Here is a 20,927-nt window from a genome sequence, read left to right as displayed (position 1 = left end):
GATTGATGGTTAATACTCTGGACTATGGAGAAGAGAGCAACACCCTGGAGTTGAAAAGCAACAATATGGAAGGAACCTGGGGCCCCTGATTGGACCTAACACATGAGCCCTATACTATTTATACTTGAAGCTCTTATGTCAGAGAGGAATAAATTATGCTGATTAAGCTATGCTCGTTTTAGCTTTCTTTTTTTGGTAGCTAATTAATACAATGGGGAATTTAAAATACTTGTGAGATTATGTCAGCTGAGTGATATGAACAAGAAGAGAAACATACTTTTAAAGATATTTAATGACTCTTTTTCAAATCAGTACAAAAATTTAAATACAAAAATGATTTGCTATTGACAAGTCTCAAATTTATCATGGAAACTCAAACAAGTTACCAGTCTGTTCACCATTCATTGTATTCTGTAAAATATTTGAGAACATTCACCTTCTACAGACAGTCTTTTACCCTGCAGGATGTCAAACTGCATTCAAACTCTATATTTAAATAACAATAATGCCAGTTTGGTCCATTTCACATGGAGAAGTTTTAGTTAATTTTGAATTAAATAGGGATTATAACACTATCCCTAGACTTTAGAACATGTGGTTGTTTCATCTGCTTTTCCACTAACGTGTTAACATAATATGCAACACTTAAACGGGAAACAGGCATGTATAATTATTTAAAACTCTTTTTTAAATTAAATGGAGTATCATTTAGGTCTGAGATTAGCACCATTGTAGAATACACAGTATTTGGCATTGTTTTGGCTCCTCCTCCATCTAAAAGTTAGAAGCCTATGCCCGATAATACACATACACACACACACACACATATATATATAGGCAATCGAGTAACAACCAATAAATAAGTTGGAAGATATTTTGAAAAGTGAAATTTGGTTTAAACTAAAGAGATAATTTCTCTCTTGCTTGGTGGGAATTAAAAGCCCATGCATGTACAGATAAATATAATTTTACAAATCTCCTGATTGGACTTTCTGTCAAGCCATTTCCATGCAGCCATTTAGCAGAAAGAGCCCCGCAGGCCCATGATGCTCCTTAGTCATTAGCCAAAACCCAGCACTCTCAAGACCAACCCAGGGAATATTTGGACACATACCGTCTCCTTTGAAAACAAAGGTTGGGTGGGACTTCATTTTGATGGGAAAAATGTGTTACATAATTATCAGTGAATAAGATATCACTGTGGGAATGAATTTCTCACCTTAAAAACTGAGAACAAATGATGCTTGTATTCCATATAGGGAAATGAGATATTAGGCCTGGAGAAGATTTTTTGTGATGATAAAATGATTCAGATGTGACAAAGACATTTCCATGTATTTTTATGCCATATTTATTTATGTATTTTTCATCTATTTCTATCCCCTCAGCTTTCACTCTTGTAATTTAAAAAAAAGATACAAGATTTCACCACCCTAGCCCTGCATTATTGCTTCAAGTGGCTAATTGTGTCAGCAGCAGGCTAATAGTAGACTTGAAAGGGTTAGTGAAATTCCTAAAGCAGTTAGTATTTGCTTTAGTGAAAACCTGGAAAAATAAATTTCTAACTTTCTTTTATTGGTCCTTCATTTGTGATGTTGAAAACATGGGCTGTTTTTGCCCTTTGACGTTTCAGATAGTTTTCACATAGGTTGCTTAGTCTAAAGAAACAGTTCTTTCCCTACAAGTTTAGTAACTATACCTGGAAGCAGCCTATTTTTAAATTTCAAACTTCAGAGTTTTTTTTTTTAATAAAAAGTAATTTTCCGATGTAATTCTGAAACTTCCTTCTCCTTCCTCCAAATAAAGAATGGCTTGGATTTTGTAAATCGTGTTTGGAACCTCAGATGACACATCAATTTGTGTACATACTATACTACCAAGGGAAACGTCTTGAAAATTTACAGCTACTAAAGATACTGGTATCTCTATGGTTGAAACCTCACTGTGGTTGTGTGTGTAGGCAAGGGAGGGGAATTTTAAGTGCATGTAAACACAATTGATAAACTTCTATTGAAAGTAAATATTCCATAAAACTGGAAAGTTATTGGAGGAAGGGTTTGCTTTTTCTTGTAACTTCCAGGTGTGTGTATTAGTTGGAACACAGTGAAAATTGCATGGAGGGAAGACAAAAATAAGCCCCAGAAAAAAAAAAAAACAAATTGAAACTCTTGAGGAATAAATGAGTGAATTGCTGCTCATGTCTCCCAGCTGATTTGTTAGCCGCTTGTGGAGTGCTATCTAATGCTCCACACAAGTGTCTCGCTCAGTTCTAGGTCCAGAGAGGACACTGAAAAAATACAGGATAGTCTATTCATTCACCTGTTTTTCAAAGACATCAGACACACGATTCTGACGAGGACTCCAGTTGCTAAAAGACATAGCCTCTGACACAAATGAAATCACCCTGCAACTAATGTATTACCAGGTTCCCACGGCCCCTCCCATTGAGGCAGTGACGCGACAGACCCGTTCCCACCATGTTCCATGGAAAAGTATCTGCATGAATACAGAGGAAATTAGGCAAGTAAATATGGTATGTAATTGTCATCATTGACATTTCTTTAAGGCATCTTTATAATTATTTTAAAGTAAACAACATGAGTGACTTCCATTAGCTATGATCTTTCATACTGTAATATTTTGACTGATCTGAATAAGCAGGTTATTGTGGAAGCATATAACATACAACAGCAAATATGATTCCAGTGGGTACAACACAAGTGTCAGTACTTGATACATAAATCTATCCCATCGTTTTTCCATTACAAGCTGCTGTGCAGAGAGTATTAAACATGCGCCTTAGTTTTTATTTGTACACGATGGTCCAAATTTTCACTTAAATATAACTTTCCAACCATATAAGTGTTTTGAAGCAAGTATGTTTTCCATTTTGGATTTTTGGTGCATCATTTTCTTCTCTTCTATTAAATTTCTCTCTTTTTTCTTTGTTCTACATGGGATACAATAAATACCCTGAAAAGGAGGAGTGGACGTACTGCCCGGCGTACAGTCCTGCGGCCTGTTCCGAGGGCAGCTGGAGGAACACCCGGTCTCCGGGCCTGAGCAGCAGCACCGCGCTCCCGGACGCCTGGTCCAGGAAGCCCTTTTTATACTCGTCGTACGTGTACATCATGGGCTCGTTGTTCTTGAACAGAGCGACCCATACATTGCCTCCCTTGCAGTGAACGTGGTATGCGAAGTAGTAGACACCGGGGACCTCACAGGTGAAGACGCCCGTCTGCGGGTTGTAGTTCTGTCTGCCGTTATAGAGCAGTTTGTCAAACTTCACTGGGGCCCCCACTGGTGGGAAAGGTGCGGTGAGCTCGGCGGTAAATGCAGGCATCTCGTAGGCTGGCGCTCCGTTCTTGCCTTTCTTAGCCGCGTAGGCATGGGGGGGTTTCACGCCATCAATTCCCGGCCCCACGTCTGGCAAATACTCTCCGTGGGGTGGTGGTGTTGGGGGCATCACAGCTGGGGGACCTGGAGGACCTGGAGGGCCTGGAGGCCCTGGAAGGCCAGGCTGGCCTTGAGGACCAAGGGCACCAGGCTTTCCTGGTGGGCCATGAAGTCCCGCCACCCCAGGCTTCCCTATGCCAGGGAACCCAGGGGGGCCTGGGAGGCCTGGTTCCCCTTTGGGGCCTGGAATCCCAGGTGGTCCAATGGGACCACTAGGGCCTGCAATCCCTGGGATACCTGGAGGGCCCTGTAAACCCTGATCCCCTGGGATTCCTGGTTCTCCCTTGGGTCCAAGAAGCCCTGGAACACCAGGGAGCCCTGGCAAACCTTTCTGCCCACCTTCCCCCTTGGGCCCAATAGGACCTGGCAAACCCCTTATGCCAGGAGGTCCTACTTCACCAAGGAAACCTGGCTTTCCTGGGAAGCCTTGAAGCCCAGGCTCACCTTTGGGACCTGGTGGCCCCTGTGGCCCTACAACCCCACCTTCTCCCTTGGGTCCAGGAAAACCAATAGCACCTGGAGGGCCCATAGGTCCTGGGATTCCAGGCAGACCCGGCTCTCCTGGGGGACCTCCCATTCCAGGGGCACCTACTGGTCCTTTTTCCCCTCTAGGTCCAAGAGCCCCAGGAGGACCCCCCACACCCCGGTCACCTTTGGGTCCTGGAAAGCCTGGCTTCCCAACCCCTGGAACTCCTGGGGGTCCTGGTAGTCCTGGCAGTCCTTGCTCTCCTTTGCCACCTGGAAATCCTGGCTGGCCAGGGATTCCATCCTGGCCTGGTTTTCCAACTCCAGGCATCCCAGGAGGTCCTTGAACACCTGGTACACCAATAAGGCCTTGTGGCCCTGGTTCTCCTGGAGGCCCTGGCTTTCCCAGGGGGCCCTGAGGCCCAGGGAAGCCTGTCACTCCTGGTTTGCCCACTCCTGGCAGTCCAACAGGGCCAGGAGGGCCATGCATCCCTGGAGGACCTTTCAGGCCTGGCAAGCCTGGCATCCCAAAGCCCTTCTCTCCTTTAGGACCCTGCAGGCCTGGAGGTCCTGGTGGTCCTTTGGGTCCTCGTTCACCCTTTGCTCCTGGTTGCCCTGGTAACCCTGGCCCACCTGGCTTTCCAATGCCGGGGAGTCCATGAGGCCCCGGAGGTCCTTGTGGTCCTGGAATCCCCATAGGCCCGACTTCTCCTTTGGGTCCAATTTCGCCTTTTGCCCCTGGCATTCCCATGGCTCCTGGCTTCCCTGGCATTCCAGGCATACCTGGCTTTCCAACTCCTGGATATCCCTGTGGCCCTGGTTTTCCTTTGATTCCAGGTATCCCATGCCCTGGCAAACCAGGGGGCCCAGGTGGTCCTCTTGGGCCAGGCTCTCCACGGGGACCTTGTTCCCCTCGTAAACTGGCTAATGGTATTTCTACTGGAAAAGAGAGGGGTGGGGAGACAGAGAGAGAGATAGGTTAATACTGTTTACCCCTCACGGCTTAGGCAATTCTCTTGCCTCAGTCTCCCAAGTAGCTGGGACTACAGGCACCCGCCATGACGCCTGGCTATTTTTTGTTGCAGTTTGGCTGGGACCAGGTTCGATTGTCTAATTGATTCTTTGACCATCATCTCCCTATTCTCCCTCGCCCTACCATAACCTCTAGCAACCACCTTTATACTCTATGCTCTCACGAGTTAGATTGTTTCACATTCCACATATTAGTGCAAACATACTATATTATATTATTATTCCTTACCAAGACAAAAAACCAGGAATAATTTGCTCTCTTCCAGGACTTAAATTAAAATCAAGCTGATAATTTCTTTGGTGTATTTGAAGGAAAACTGATGTGTTTTGAAAATTGATGTGTGCAGCTGCTTATATCAGCATCGTTTTAAGAAAAAAGCTAAAAAGTAATGAACAAATGTTCCAAGTACAAAACCTGGAGATATTATGGTGTGTTCATTATAGCAAATTTGGGAAATTTGAAGATATCTAAATAAAAATCAAACTTTTCTATAAGCCCAATGCTCAGGGATGACCACTTGACATTTATATGTATTTTTATCTCATTTGTTCTAGGGGCATATGTGTGTGTGTGTGTGTGTGTATGTGTGTGTATGTATTTTAAACAATATTGGAATCATCTATTTTTATTTTTTCTCTTTTTTTCTAATTAAAGTTATACTGTATTTTTCCATAACCTTGTTTGTTTTTATTTTATTTAAAAATATTTTTATTATAAACTGACAAGTTATAGTTGTGTTATCTATGGGATACATAGTGATGCTAAGATTTATGAATACAATGTAGAATAATTAAATCAAGCAAAACATATCCATCACCTCAAATACATATCATTTTTTTTATGGTGAGAACATTTGAAATTTACTCTCAGCAATTTTGAAAATGTACAATACATTATTATTAACTACATTTCCCATGCTGTGTGATACATCTCCAAAAAATAACTTATTGTTTCTGTCTAATTCATTCTTTTTTTTTTTTGAGACAGAGTCTCACTTAGTCGCCCTTGGTAGAGTGCCATGGCGTCACAGCTCACAGCAACCTCCAGCTCTTGAGCTCAGGAGATTCTCTTGCATCAGCCTCCCAAGTAGCTGGACTACAGGTGCCTGCCACAATGCCCGGCTATTTTTTTGTTGCAGTTTGGCTGGAGCCGGATTCAACTGTGTAATTGATTCTTTGACCATCATCTCCCATTCTCCCTTGCCCTACTCCAACCTCTAGTAACCACCTTTATACTCTGTGCTCTCATGAGTTAGATTGTTTCACATTCTCATATTAGTGAGAACATACTATGTTCATTTTTTTATGCCTTGCTGATTTTTTAGTATAATAATTTATAGCTAAATAATACCACCTCTTACACTGAAATATGATATGATGTGCATAATGAAAGTCATTATTATGTGGACTTTAGGAAAGAATAGAAGTATTTTATTTTTTAAGTGTTTGAATAACATCTTTCCACATCTGTCCTTTAGTGTCAATAGATTTGCTTCATTTCTTTAATGTGCTGTAGGATTTCCTAAGCCTCAAGCATTCTTTAATTTGAAATGATTTCTCATTGGCAAATCTGGTTGTTCAATAGGAGAGGTGAAATTAGCTATCTTAGAATGATAAGCAGCATGGATAAGGAAGACAGCTTGATTTAAGAGCAGTAAATTCTGCTTATCTTTCTGGCCTTGGCATGAGTTCATGACTTGGTCCCTCAAGTCATCAGAAGCTCTTCTTATCTATCCGTACAGCAAGAAAGCAACTGCTCTAGGAAGTTAGAGAATAGATGTGGAAAGTGTCATGCTTTCTTGAATTGTTATCAGAACACAAAGCACTTGGTATTATTAATAATTTTGTTATACTTCTCAAAAAGCACAACTCTGAATCTCCATACTGCTGGGACTAATGGATGACATGAAGAAATGAAATGGATGGTCCCAATATCTTATTTTAATCATCGTTAGCATCACTGAGTTTTTGTACCATTGTACTTTTCAATGAGCTACTGAGAAGGAACAAAATAAAAACAGAGAATTCATGCTTTTTTTTAAATATGAATACCCAAAGAAGTATAAGAACTACCAAAGGCCACTCAAGGAAGGAAGAAAAACAAATGGCCAAGATAATATCCTAAGCAGAGCACTAACTCCTACAGAGAAGACAATTGGGGAATACTTCTCTTGTGACTACAGATAGGATTAGAGTACTATTAAGGCATCTTATTTCTAAGCAGTGAATCATGTAGTTTATCAAGAAAGAGAGTGTCTGCAGAAGGGTCATATCTTATTTTTCAGAAATCCCTAGTGTCTAGCACAATGCCTAGAATGTACTCTGTCTTTACTGAGGATTTTTTGAACAACCAGTTGGTTGTAGCAACTCAAAGTTTCGATGGTACTTCGGCATTTACTCAGCACTTTACTTACCTTATGTCATTGATTCTCTCAACAATCTCATTTTATAGATGAAGAAAAACAAGGTTAGAGAGGTGAAATGACTGGGTCTCCGTCATTTCCCGTATCTAGGCATCTAGGCCCGTTAGCACTGAATTTAGGGGAATGGAGTCTGCTTCCTCAAAGGGAATTTGCTTCTTCAAAGGTTTCTGAGAATTCCAGATAAACCTACTGGAGGTAGGCTTATCCTACTGGGAGGTTTCAAAATGCCCCTTTTTGTAGGTGTTGAATAACTAATAAATATGCCTAGAAAGTACTGGGAGAGATTTTGGGTATCACACCTAGATGCAGTCTGTTTTCTTAGTTTTCTTCTACGGATGTATTGATGGACATGTGAAAGTTAATTACAGCAGTATTAAAAACACTTGCATTTATACGGTATCTAAGTTTACAAAATGTTTTCATGCGACTTTTAATACAGCAGGTCCTTAAAATATAGTCATCTTAGTTCAGAACACTGATTTGTACCTCTTTATTATAATTTTTTCACTGCTTTATCTTCCCAGCATCTGGTCCAGAGCCTGACATAAAATAAGCACTCATTAGATAGTTGTTGAATGTTTGAATAAATAAATAATAAGGGGATAGACTATTCGTGATTAAGTATGTTTTGATTCATCTGATGCTTGTTAGGATAATAAAGCAAAACAAAATGGCAATTTTATCTGTCTGTTTATAACACTTGAACTTTCCAAGAATAGGGTTTAGAACTCAGTAGGCATTTGATAAATGTCAGAAACAACATAAAAGTTTCTAGAATGCATCCTCATCCCCATATCCCACAATTGAGGAGTTTGGAAAGCTGCGGGGAGCGTGGGAGTATGACGTTACCTTTGCCTTTCTTGGGTCCCGCTTCCTTGCCCATTCTTGGCGCAGGTTGAATTTCCTTCATGTACTGGGGTAGGTGTGGATACTCCTTGCCATACTGCAAGTGGGGCAGCTCCTTGCCCATGGCAAGGCCATCTTTGCCCAAAGGCATGTGAGGTACTTGCTGACCCAGGGGCTGGTACTGTGGAATTTGCGGCGGCATCTGAGGAGGAATTTGAGGTGGCAGTGGCTTGATCCCATAGTAGGCACCAGCCTGAATGAGCCTGACGTAGCTTAGGGAAATGGCAAGCAGCACTCCCAGCAGCTGCAGAGGGCCAGGCGGCACAGCCATCACCTGTGGAAGGAGGGGATGTACCAACATGGTGAAAAGCTGTGGGCCGAGGGGCTTTATTTAGAGACAGATGGAAAATAATGGGAAACACAGTCTTTATCATCAGAACTTCATAGCAGAAGGCACATGAAAAGGAAGGTTCTACCTGGCTATGGAAAACGACCAACCGAAAATCTAACAAACAGAAAACAGAAACATGGGATCTGCCAAATCAAAAGTATTTGGTGGGAATACAGACCATGGGAGAGACTGCTAGTCATCTCCGAATATCAACTCTGCCCTTCTTCCACAGTATTGGAAGTCCTGGTTTCCACTGCGGGCAGAGAAGCCCAGAATGAAGACATTTCAGCCAGGCAGGACTGGTGACAGAGTTCTAGGCAACTAGATGTAACAGATGCTCCTTTCGGGAAGAATCCTAGAAGGGAGTTGGCCTGTTCTCTCCTTCCTCCTCCCTCCTGGCTGGAAAGGATGTGTTGCCTGGAAATGGAAACACGAGGTGAAAGCTGTGCCCTGAGGATGGTGGAGCAACCAGCTAGGAGAGACCTCAGCCCTGACTGAACAGAGAGGTGCCGAACCAATCCTTAAATCTGGAATTTGTTTACCAAAGAGAGAGATGTCACTTTCTATATTTCAGCCACTGTTATTTTGGATGTTCCATATTTGCAAGAAACCTAACCCTAACCGAATGCATTCTGGTGCAAGGAGGCAAACCTGGTGGAAAGGTAGGTTATGTTAGTAAACATAAGAAATGCCCCAAATTCTATTCTAAATGGAAATGGTAAATTATTTACAGGCCTTGTGCTGGGACAGAGATTTTTCATCTTGCCAGATGTCTTTTGGCTGCTTTGATGTAGTCACAAATAAATGTAAAGGTAAAATACAATGAATGTAAAAAGAAAGCAACAACAAAAACCTGCAGAAATCTTCTGAATTGGGGAGAATGTGCTTTATCCGATAGTATCAAAATGTCATTTAGAAAATCACTGACAATTATCCGTGTTTCTTTCTTCTATTTGAACACTATGAAGTCATTGGTTTAGAATTTGGCTAATTGGACCTTAAGTCCATTAAAATCTATCTTTGTACTTCTATGAAAGAAAAGAGTTTACAAAACAGATTAGTTGTATAAATAAGATAAAGAGAGATGTTTAACTATTGACAAGAATAAACTGTTCCTAAACCCTTTAATAACATTCTTTGCAAATTGGCAGTTCACAGAATAAATATAAATGGGGTTTATCTGTTTGGAAACGCTCTAGGCTAAAGACCAAGCAGCCCAGGGAAATGCAGTGCTGGCAATGCACACTAGAGGGCGAGTGTGGTACACACCTGATTCTCTTCTGTTCCTCCCCCCACCCCCACCCTGTGGTACTAACACTGGGCTTGGAAATTTGAAACCTACATGGAGTGTCATCATAATGCTAGAGATAGACAGACAGACAGACAAAGGGGGTGGGGGGAGAGAAAGTGGCCTATTTCTTACAATTTTGAATGTAAGTTATTTGGAAATGGAAATAATTTCATTTCCATCTTCATGGGAGTTTGTTTTCTTTGCTTCTCTGCCTCACTTAATTCTGGATCATGGTTTTCTACTTCTTAGAAAAATGTGCATTGACTCTGCAATACCCTATTCAAGACTAAGGCCAGGAGTGTAAACAGGCTACAGAAGGATTGGTTAATAAAAAGCACCTAAGTAAATATTTAATAGGAATCTCCACCGCGAAACTCACTGCTTCACAATTTTGCTAAAATATACTAACTGATCTTTTTTTTACTTTTGTGGGAAAAAATGAAGAAACATTTGTCAGCAAAATGCTTTACAAAATTTTCTCCATTTCATAAATCAGAGTACCCTGAAGAACTGTTTACTTCAAAAGTATTCTTAATAATATTTGTACCTATAAAATGGGTGAAATACTTTCTATCCTTCTAAGAATGATTGCTATAACCCATTTGGAAAGAGCCACAAAATTAATGTTGATTTGTACTTTTAATATTTAAATTTATGTAGAGAAAGAACATCCAATATTAAGTACTGAAGAATAATTTATTGAATTCATACTGGAGATAACGGGAGGCCCATCCAGAGATTGCAAAAATGATTATAATACAGTCAGTGGGTCCTAGCATCAAGAAACTTAGGTTCTTTTTGAAGACATGACAGATGTGTAAATTATTAATGAGTAGCAAAGGGCATCCAGCAAAAGTCAATTTTTCTTCTATTTTTGTTCTCTAGTATCTAAAATTCCTTCTCTTTGAAGCAACAACATATCTAGTTTTATCCCATATTTTTGAGATATGCTATAATATGTACATACATTATTTATTTCTTTAAAACAAATTATAGCATACTATACAGACTTCATTTTGTCTGTTTTCCTCTCAAAAGTCAATACTTATTTCTTGCCTAGTTATATGTATCTAAATAAATCCCTTTAAGTTCTCCATTTGTTAAAAATAAGACTTGGAGGGCGGTGCCTGTGGCTCAAAGGAGTAGGGCACTGGCCCCATATGCCAGAGGTGGCAGGTTCAAACACAGCCCCAGCCAAAAACTGCAAAAAAAAAAAAAAAATAAATAAATAAATAAATAAAAATAAAATAAATAAGACTTGGATGTTGATTTCCATCTAGTTCTAACATTCAAGGTCTCTCAAGCAGTCCCTGGAAAGCCAAAAGTGTTAATCCACACCAGAGATATACAGTAATAACCTGGTGCTGTACAAACTGGGACATAATTTTACCTTTGGAGATGAATGAATTTAATTATTGAACTGTAGACTTGTGGTGATGTCTTTAATAATAAGCTAGCATGCTTGGCCCTTTATCCTTTCATCAATTCAGTGTATATATTGAATTAAACTTAATAATCTTTTTTTTTTTTTAAACTTAATAATCTTTAAAACAGGACAATCTCATGAAATACTGGGAAACTGGAAGGAGATGAAATACCTGGGAAAAAACCAGTTGAATACCAAAGACCCAGTGGGATCTTACTTTACTACCATTATTTCCTTTCATAGCTTGGCCTTTTTTTCCCCCAAACCACATCCTTAGCTCTGCCATCTGTCATTTCTTTGGCTCTTTATTTAAATAAACTTTGTTCAGTTTTAACTTGAATATTTATGTAGGGGCCCTGGTTAGAACTGACTGCTTGACTTATTCCTACTAATTTCTCGCTTGTCCCTGAGGGTATCTTTGGTGGTCATAGCAGTGTGGTGGTTCTCCCAAATCACTCAAAAGAACATCAGATTTGTGTAATGTTGTAAAACTACCTGGAGGGAAAGAAAGAGCCATGGAATTCCTGCTGGGAAGAAGTGAGTGGGTGTCTTTGCCTCTTCTTTTTCTGAGAATATGTAACACAATAATGTCAGTTCTGCTTGGTGTTGTCTTTCATTTCTGTTTGTTTAACAAAATAGAATTGTGTGTGTACATGAACATAAGCACGTCTAAGGTGTGTAGGCTTTGGATCCTGGCCTTCTAGTCTGGCTTAGCGATGGGTGTCATGAAGGTGATGGGTATGATTTGATGGGCGTCATGTCATCTGAGAAAAAACATTGTAGAAGTCAAAAGACTTGTATTGGAGTTTGGGCTCTGCCATCCTCCATACCTACAACCTTGGGTGAGTCCCTTAGCATCACTATGCCTCAGTTTCCTCACCTATAAAATAGAAATATAATCTCAGCCTATCCCTCAGAGCTGTGCAAGGATGCAAATGATAATATGAATTCTTTGTGAGCTGAAAAGGAATATTCAAATGTAAGGTATTATTAATGGAATGTGACCAAAAAGATAAACCTTAAGCAACTAAAATGTCAAAGACTTTCGGAGAAGGATATTAGCCAAGTAAATGTGACGTCAACTGCAGTAATGAAAACCTAACAGGAATAATACAATACTGGCCCTTAAAATGTACGCTTAAAATGTCATCGTTGTTAAAAATGGTGAAAAGGCAGAGCTTGCCGGGGCAGATCGCTCAGAATGGCTGCCTGTCACACTTTATGGGGGCAAGACATGATTGCAAGAGGGACTTTACCTAACAATTGCAATCAGTGTAACCTGGCTTATTGTACCCTCAATGAGTCCCCAACAATAGAAAAAAAAAAAATAGGTTTAAAAAAAAAAAAAAAAAGAACCAATAAATTCTCTTTGTGCTTTAAAAAAAAAAAATGGTGAAAAGGAACAGCTGAACCAAGGCAGTCTTTCTTCTGGTGTCCAAGCCCCCAATCCTAAATATTTTGAACACCGCTGACTGGTTCCCTATATTTGGGCAGGGCTGTGGAGTTTCAGTTTCCTCATATGACCTGTAATGTACATAACAGAATAATGTGAGATTTATTATTCCAGACGCTTTTCAGCATTCTATTCGTACATTTATCCTCCTGAGATTTTGGCTTGCTATACAAAAGAATGTTTGAATATTTAAACCTTTAGTCTTTGCCCTAAATCCAGCTTTCCCTTTCACACAGGGCTAAAACAGCATGTCTGGGTATATGTGTGTCTGTGCACGTGTGTCTACGTTGTGTGTGGTATGGACAAGCCTCTCATCTGCTCCCGAGCTGGTCCTCTGTACTCCTATTTGTCCCTTGAGTCGGATTAGCAGTCTGTCAAGGAGAGCCTTAGATTTTCCACCCCTTAAAGCCAGGGAAAATTAGAACCCTCCTCTAGAGTTCAGTAGAATTGCCTTCCTAGCTTCATGCTGCTCAAAGAAAATTCTCTTTTAATTGCATCTCTCAGGGCAATTCATTCCTTATAGATACTTATCGAATAGCTACAAATTGTTAGGAAATGTTCTGGGTACTGGAAATGTTCTGGGTACTGGAGATACTGTGGTGAATTAAAGAGCTGAGGTCCAACATTAAATTCTCATTCCAGTGTGGGGAGACAGTTTATAAACAAGTTCAAAATAAATTTTATAATTTTAGATTTGAGAGCTATGAAGGAAAAAAAGCAAGTGTTTTAGCCCATTAAGGCTGCTATAATGAAAATACCATAAACTGAGTGGCTTATAAACATTAGAAGGGCACCGGCCCCATATACCGAGGGTGGCGGGTTCAAACCCAGCCCAGGCTGAACTGCAACCAAAAAATAGCCAGGTGTTGTGGCGGGCGCCTGTAGTCCCAGCTACTCGGGAGGCTGAGGCAGGAGAATCACGGAAGCCCAAGAGCCAGAGGTTGCTGTGAGTCCTGTGACATCATGGCACTCTACTGAAGGCGGTAAAGTGAGACTCTGTCTCTACAAAAAAAAAAAGAAATTTATTTCTCATGGTTCTTGAGGCTGGCTAACCCAAGATCAAGGTGCCAGCAAATTGGGTATTTGTTGAATCCCCACTTCCAGGTTCACAGATGGCATCTCTTTGCTGTGTCCTTTCATGGTGGAGGGCGAGGGAGTTCTCTGGGATCTCTGTTATAAGAGTACTGATACCATTTATGAGGACTCTGCCTTCATGACCTAATTACCTCCCAAAGGCCCCACCTCCTAATACTATTGCATTTGGGATTCAGAGTTTAACGTATGAATTTTGGGGGGGACACAAACATTCTGTGTATAGCAGCAGGGTAAAGGGCTCAAGAATGATGGCGAGTGGAAGAAACTGTTTTGGAAAGATGGATAAGGGAAGAAATCTCTGAGGAAGTACGCCTGGAGAGAGACGGGGAGATGGAGAAGTTTATCTCTCTTAAGATACCAAATGGGGAAAAAAGAGTCTATTTATTACAATGGTAGTTATAGGCACATTACACTCATATAAACCCCTGCTTCAGAAGTATGTTCCTCATCTGTGCCTGTTCTTTTCATTTTGGCTTATTTACCATATCCTTCTTTCCTGGGGCATGATGATAATCTTATATCCCCTGAATTTTGGTCCTGCCGTATCTGTGCTAGGGCTGCTATAACAAAGTTTCTTGGACTGGATGGCTCTAACAACAAAATTGTATTTTCTCACAGTTCTGGAAGCTGAGAAGTCCAAGATCAAGGTGTTAGCAGTGTTGTTTTCCTCTGAGGACTTGTTCCTTGGTGTGTAGATGACTGTCACCTTCCTGTATCTTCCTGTGGTCTACCCTCTACCTGTGTCCTAATCTTTTCTTATATACCAGTCATGTTGGTCACCTTAGGGACCTTATTTTAATTTATTTGCTCTTGAAAGGCCCTATCTTCAGATACAGTTACACTCTGAGGTACTGGGCATTAGAATTTCAACATATGAATTTGGGGGAGTCACCACTCAGCCCATAACACCTCCCTCTAGAACAGATCAATTTCTGCCTCCTCGGTGAAGCCTTCCTCATCGTTGTAATCATCATTATTCTCCTAGTCCTATTAAAAGTTTAACACAAAGTTGAATATAATTATAGCCAAGATTATGTTTTATCCCATTTTTTTTTCTGTTAGCCTTACTCTCCATTTAGAATTCTGCCTAAACAATTTTTAACAGAAAGCCCTCATATTTTCTACTTGAATGTTAATAATGATGAGAATGTTCGTAAGGCAACCCATTATAGTTAATCCCTGAGTTACAAACAACTGACTGACATAAGACTTGTACTTATGAACAGAAGTAATAGATAAGTGTACCAGTTTCAACTTACATGCAAATTCAACTTGAGAACAACACTACAGAACCTCTCTCATTGGCAACCTTGGGACTCCCTGTATCTTCTTGTACAACATTGTTGCTCTCAACTCGTAGGACAGACTTACCTAATTTGCTATATAGATTATGCACTTTTTTACCCAACTTTTTTAGGGAAAAAGAAGGATGCCCATTACACATGAACAGTATTATTTGTTAACAGTACATAACATTTCTTATGCTTTGTATCTATTCTTGTGTTTCATGATTATCTGTTACATAAAATTTCTTGTACCATAATATGTTAAAAAATAAAATGCTAAAATTCCTTCATAATACAAAAAACAAATACCTAAATATAAACAAGTACAAATTTGAATCAAAAAATTAAAATGAAAGTTTTTTTTTTTACCTAAGAGTTTGAGCCAAAAATGTGGGTGTGCATTATACATGGGAGCACATCACACATGGCAAAATACAGTACCTTTTTTTCATGTTAGTAGTTTTCAATGAAAATTGTGTAGATGACTTTATGCCTGCATCTTTTCAGTTATTTCTTCCTTGTAGTGCCCTTTCCTTTCCTACTTGATAAGATTTGGCTTTCTGTTTACAAGTCGTTTTGTGGTCCTCGTCCACCGTGTTAGCCCAGTGACAGCCGCCTTGCTGGGGGGATTGCCCACGTGAACAGTTGTGCCACTTATGTTTTCCTGCTGCACTTGTTCAATGCAGATGGCATATTTCTTCCTGCAAACTGGGACTACTTTGCCAATTTGCTGGCCTTTGTAGTGTCCGCACACAATCTGAACTTTTGGGATAGGCATGGACCAAATGTTGTACTTCAGCTCTTTGAAAAGAGGGGAAGACAAAACCTTCCTGGGAATGTTGGTAGGTGAATTGGAATCTTTGCGATTCTTCTTTCCGTCAGGAGTGACAAAGGGATTAAACTTAATTTTGGCTGTTGCCACAAGCAATGGTCACAAAAGAGAAGGGTGGCTTGCCTTTTCTTGGTTCACATGAGGAGGTGCACCTGTAGTTTACTATTAGTGAGGGGGCATATTGAATAAATATGTCCTGAAATTAATAAGACAAAAGATAGTCACACAACCTTTTATTGTCATGTTGGGGGCAATGTCAAATAAGCCCACCTTAGTGTCATCTGATCAGGGATATGTACCTTTGTTATAGAATTGACTACTATTACTGATATTAACAACTCTGTAAACTATGTTGATTAACCTCCTCCCTCTCCTGTTATGGTTTTATTGCCCTTTGGAACATTAACTAATTTTGTATTAACTCAGAAATACATCAACATTCTTTTTAATCTATTAGAAAAAAGTCCCAGGTACTATACAGTCACAGGCTGTATAATGATGTTCCAGTCAACCAAGGACTGCATTTATGATGGTGGTCCCACAAGACTATGATGGAAGCTCTGAATTCCTACTGCCTAGTGATGTCAGCCATCATAATGTCTGGGGTAGAGCACATCACATGTTCTGTGTTTAGACACATGAATACTTACCATTCTGTTACAATTGCCTATGGTATTCAGTGCAGTCACATGCCCTACAGGCTTGTAGACTAGGAGCAGCAGAATCTACCATGTATCCTATCTGTGCTGCAGTCTATACTGTTTGAGTTTGTGTAAATACATTGTATGATGTTTGTGCAATGACAAAATCAACTAATGATGCATTTCTTAGAACGTATACCTGTGGTTAAGTGATGTGTGACTGAACTTCAAACACGTTATATTATTAATCCTGTATCCATTGGTTAGGTCCTTTTTTGACATTATTTATTTATTTATTTATTTATTTATTTATTTTTGTAGAGACAGAGTCTCACTTTGTCACCCTCAGGAGAGTGCCGTAGCATCTCAGCTCACAGCAACCTCCAACTCCCAGGCTTAGGCAATTCTCTTGCCTCAGCCTCCCAAGTAGTTGGGACTACAGGTGTCCATCACAGCACCCGGCTGTTTTTATGTTGAGGTTTGGCCGGGGCCAGGTTTGAACCCACCACCCTGGGTATATGGGGCCGGTGCCCTACCCACTGAGCAACAGGCACTATTTTTTTTTTAAATTAATAATCTTCCCAATCCTGTATTTATATGTCATATTCATTTTTCTGAAATTCAAGACTGTATACTATGCCTGTGACATTCTAAGTTAGAAATTGGAAATTCTTATTTAATTACTTCTAGGAACCATCATCCAATATATTATCTAACAAGGTTACTTTGTTTTACAAGGTACAGACATAATTTTACTATTGCTGTTCTCTATCTTGTCCTTCAAATATCAAGACCTTCTTTTTGGTTGAAATAATTATTCCATTACATAGGACAAGATCTTGAACTAAATTCCTTACTCATTACTCTTTGAACTAGGGATACAAGCTTAAAGTATTCATGAAGGCAGAAAGCCACCAGCCGGGTAAATGCTGAGCCCAGGTGAATAAGCCTTTCAGGGCTTGCCAGTCAACACTGTGGGGGCAGAGGGCAAGGACATCAATAAACGTTTTGTTAGTTTTGATTGATCTACCCACTTACACCTTATCAGGACTGATAGAAATAAAAAAACTGAGCCTAAATTATAGACTTTACCAATGAATACTGAATTCTGCTATAATTAATAGCAATCAACATCCCTACGTCCTAGCTATCAACAGAGCACACCCTCATGGGACTTATAGAATGTGAGAGTCAATTAGGTTGTGTCCCAGCTCAAGAAATGGCCACACACATAATCCCCCTGAAATGAATGGCCAATCACCACGTTCCAAAAGTCCTCCAGAGGAAGAGATTTCACAACATTCCCTAATAACCAATTGTAGGATTTCACACCCCATTTCCTAATATCTGATCTGAATCTCTTCTGGTGAACATTAAGCACATAGCCGTTTTTCCATTCTCAAAGAAGGTGGGAAACATCTGGAGAATATTTTTCTTAAAATAATAGCTCACATATTTGAAATATGCAATTAACTTCTTTTGTTTCCCTAACTGGAATAGTGTCAGCTACTAAATAGCTTATAAAACACTTGAGAGAACCCCTAAAAGAAAATTCTACGGTGCAATGTTTTTCTTCCCATAATATGAAAGCATCATTGTTCTCAGAACACAGAGTATCTAAGTGCTAGTTCTGACCTAAGTAAGTTACTTAAACTGACTGGGCATCAGTTCCCTCACTTGCAGAATGAGGACACTGGTCAGATGATTTCAAGGTTTTTTCAACTTCTGAAGTTTTCTGGTAACTGTGAATGTGAAGAACATGCCCACACCTCACCGATAAATGATTTTATGAGTTTAGGTGCTCAAATGTATGGCAGGAAGTTAGATCAATCTCATATTTCTAGTTGCTTTTCAATATTTCACTCTGCCTTCTTAACAGACGGAGATGGAACAAAGAGGGTTTACATATGTACAACTACCCTGCAAATGTTCCTCTGGTAAAATAAGCTATGCTTGGCCAGAAACCAAAGGAAGAATCTAAATAAGGAACAAAGTTTAGGAATAATAAGAAGAAAAGATATGACCTTTTTTTTTTTTTTTTTACCGCATTCAAAGGTTGAATAAAAATGTGGGCTGGGCATAGTGGCTCACACCTGTAATCCTAGCACTCTGGGAGGCTAAGAGAGGTGGATTGCTTGAGCTCAGTAGTTTGAGAACAGCCTGGGCAAAGAGCAAAATCCCATCTCTACTAAAAATAGAAAAATGAGACAAGTGTTGTGGTGGGTGCTTTCCAGCTAATTGGGAAGCTGAGGTAAGGAGATTGCTTGATCCCAGGAATCTGAGGTTTCTGTGAGCTGCGATTCCATGGCACTCTATCCGAGGCAATGAAGTAAGATTCCATTTGAAAAAAAAAAATATATGTGTGTGTGTGTGTGTGTGTGTGTGTGTGAAGCTCACTGAGAAATCTGAAATCTTTAAAAAGTGACTACAAATGATAAAAACTTCCTACAACGTGTAGGCTCCCCAAATTTTATAGATAGTAAGTACTGGCATATGCCTCCTGTTGTAAGAATGACGAATACAAAATAGGCATCTTGGAAAGAGGAAATAGTGAGTGGATGTGGCAACTGCCTATGCTATTCTCTTCTTATTAGCTGGCTATTATGGCAGTGTACTGTTCAATTTGATATTTTTATAGGAAATGAAAATGAACAAAAACTCCTTGAACTAAGGAATAAATCCTAGCTTAATTCATCTCTCCATAATACTAACATATTTATTAATTAAATTACTGGGTGGGTGCACATGTGTCCTTGTGGGTTTAGAGGCAGGAGGGACAGGGCCTAAGACAATTCATTCTTTTTTTAATTTAAAGCACATTGTTTTTCAGGGTCCAATTATTGAAGTTTTAACTACAATTTTTTTGAACCACATAACCCTGAATGACTTGGCATTCAAAGTCAAAACCCCAGTGTTTCTATCATACATGGGCAAGATATTAAATCAATTCAATACCACTTGAAAAATAAAAATAATTAATTTCTTCCAAAATTGGCTCCTACTACTTCCTATCCACCACCACACACAGAGATATTCTTCAGTCAGAACAGCAATCTTGCCAAAGTTGCAATATTTAGCCCTGGAAATTTCTGAATTATATATGAACTTAAAAAAAAAACAAAACTCAATAATTTCTTAGTGAGCGAAAATGTGGATTTGTTCTTTCCCTGTTGCATGGTTCAAGAGTACCAGAAATCATTCCAAAGGTCTGTTCCAAACAATGAATGTAGATTTTAAAAAAATTTAGTTCGAAACCTGGGGCTAAGCCTAAAATACTAAATTGTGATAAATTGTAAGCCACAGAGAGGGCAGTCTCTAAAATCCACAGCTTTTCAACCACAGCTCCATCTAGATAATTAGCCTGCATAGTAACATCCTGCCCTTTGAACAAAAGCAAAGCCCGGAGAGCAACCAAACCACAGCTATCTTGGTATTGGAAGTTCCGTTTACTTAAGGGGTGGAATTTATTTTGAGGGATAGAGAGATGGATGTGCTGTCTGGGACGAAAAAGCATAAGCTTTTCACAGTTAATCCATTGAACAGTTTTCAGAGAAAATGGAAGTGGAGAAAGGAAAGGGCAGGGAATTATGTAACAGATGCCAGGTCTTGAGGATACATGAGGTGATGAGAAGGATGGGAGTGTAAAAGGACTTTGCTTGTTGTGAGCAGAACTCATCGTAAGACACAAGAAAGAAAATAATATGGAAGTTCATGATTATAACATGAAATGTCATAATGTTTGTAGGACTTAGGGAATAGGACACTGAAGTAGAGATGGGAGACCCAGAGCAAATTCTTTTTCTGTCATGATGTCCTCGTGTGCCTTTCAGGACCTCCTTCTACTAAGCTATAAAATGAAGGAAATGACTTATTATAGGTGAGAGAAATGTGGAAACCAATGCCTGGAGGAAGGTGTGAAGGGCACGGTGAGTGGAGTTGGCTGGTTGGAGTTTGCAGCAAGCAGGAGAGCTTTTGCCCCATGTAGGGGGGCAACTGCTGAAATGGTTTGTCCTGCCGATCGTGGGAATATGTGCCTGATTTGGGAAGTTCTTCCAATTTTTGAAGAGAAGCCAGAAATTGAGACATACTATGGAAACCTCTTAATTTTAAAATTTTGGCTCAGTTTTTTTTTTTTTCTTTTTTTTCCTTGTCTGGCAGAAAAACAGAATCCCTCTGTGGGCAGCATCCAGCCTTTAGGCTGCTGAATACCTTTGTCCCAGATGGTTTCTGACACCTCTCTCCTTCTAAAATGCTCTGGGAATTTCCCAGGCCTTAACTTGCTTGCTTTTC

At 39.9% G+C, this 20,927-nt stretch overlaps 1 protein-coding gene across 2 annotated transcripts in view; it reads right to left on the bottom strand.

Moving 5' to 3' along the window:
- Positions 1 to 274: 274 nt before the first annotated feature.
- The window catches only part of COL8A1 (collagen type VIII alpha 1 chain), a 150,329-nt gene continuing 129,676 nt past the window's right edge, over positions 275 to 20,927 (bottom strand). Inside the window, exons 3-4 of one of the 2 annotated variants that reach the window (XM_053565498.1) lie at positions 8,226 to 8,556; positions 275 to 4,860 (exon numbers count right to left, since the gene is read on the bottom strand). In XM_053565498.1, the coding sequence (XP_053421473.1) occupies positions 2,951 to 4,860; positions 8,226 to 8,553 (2,238 nt within the window). In that variant the 5' untranslated portion in view covers positions 8,554 to 8,556 and the 3' untranslated portion in view covers positions 275 to 2,950. The remainder of the gene's footprint in view (positions 4,861 to 8,225; positions 8,557 to 20,927) is intronic. The other variant, XM_053565499.1, reaches the window with a different exon arrangement.

Source organism: Nycticebus coucang, chromosome 16 (genome assembly GCF_027406575.1).
Source record: "Nycticebus coucang isolate mNycCou1 chromosome 16, mNycCou1.pri, whole genome shotgun sequence".
Lineage (NCBI taxonomy): Eukaryota > Metazoa > Chordata > Mammalia > Primates > Lorisidae > Nycticebus > Nycticebus coucang.
Note: the sequence above shows the minus strand (reverse complement) of the source record. Positions and strands in the feature narration are given on the sequence as shown.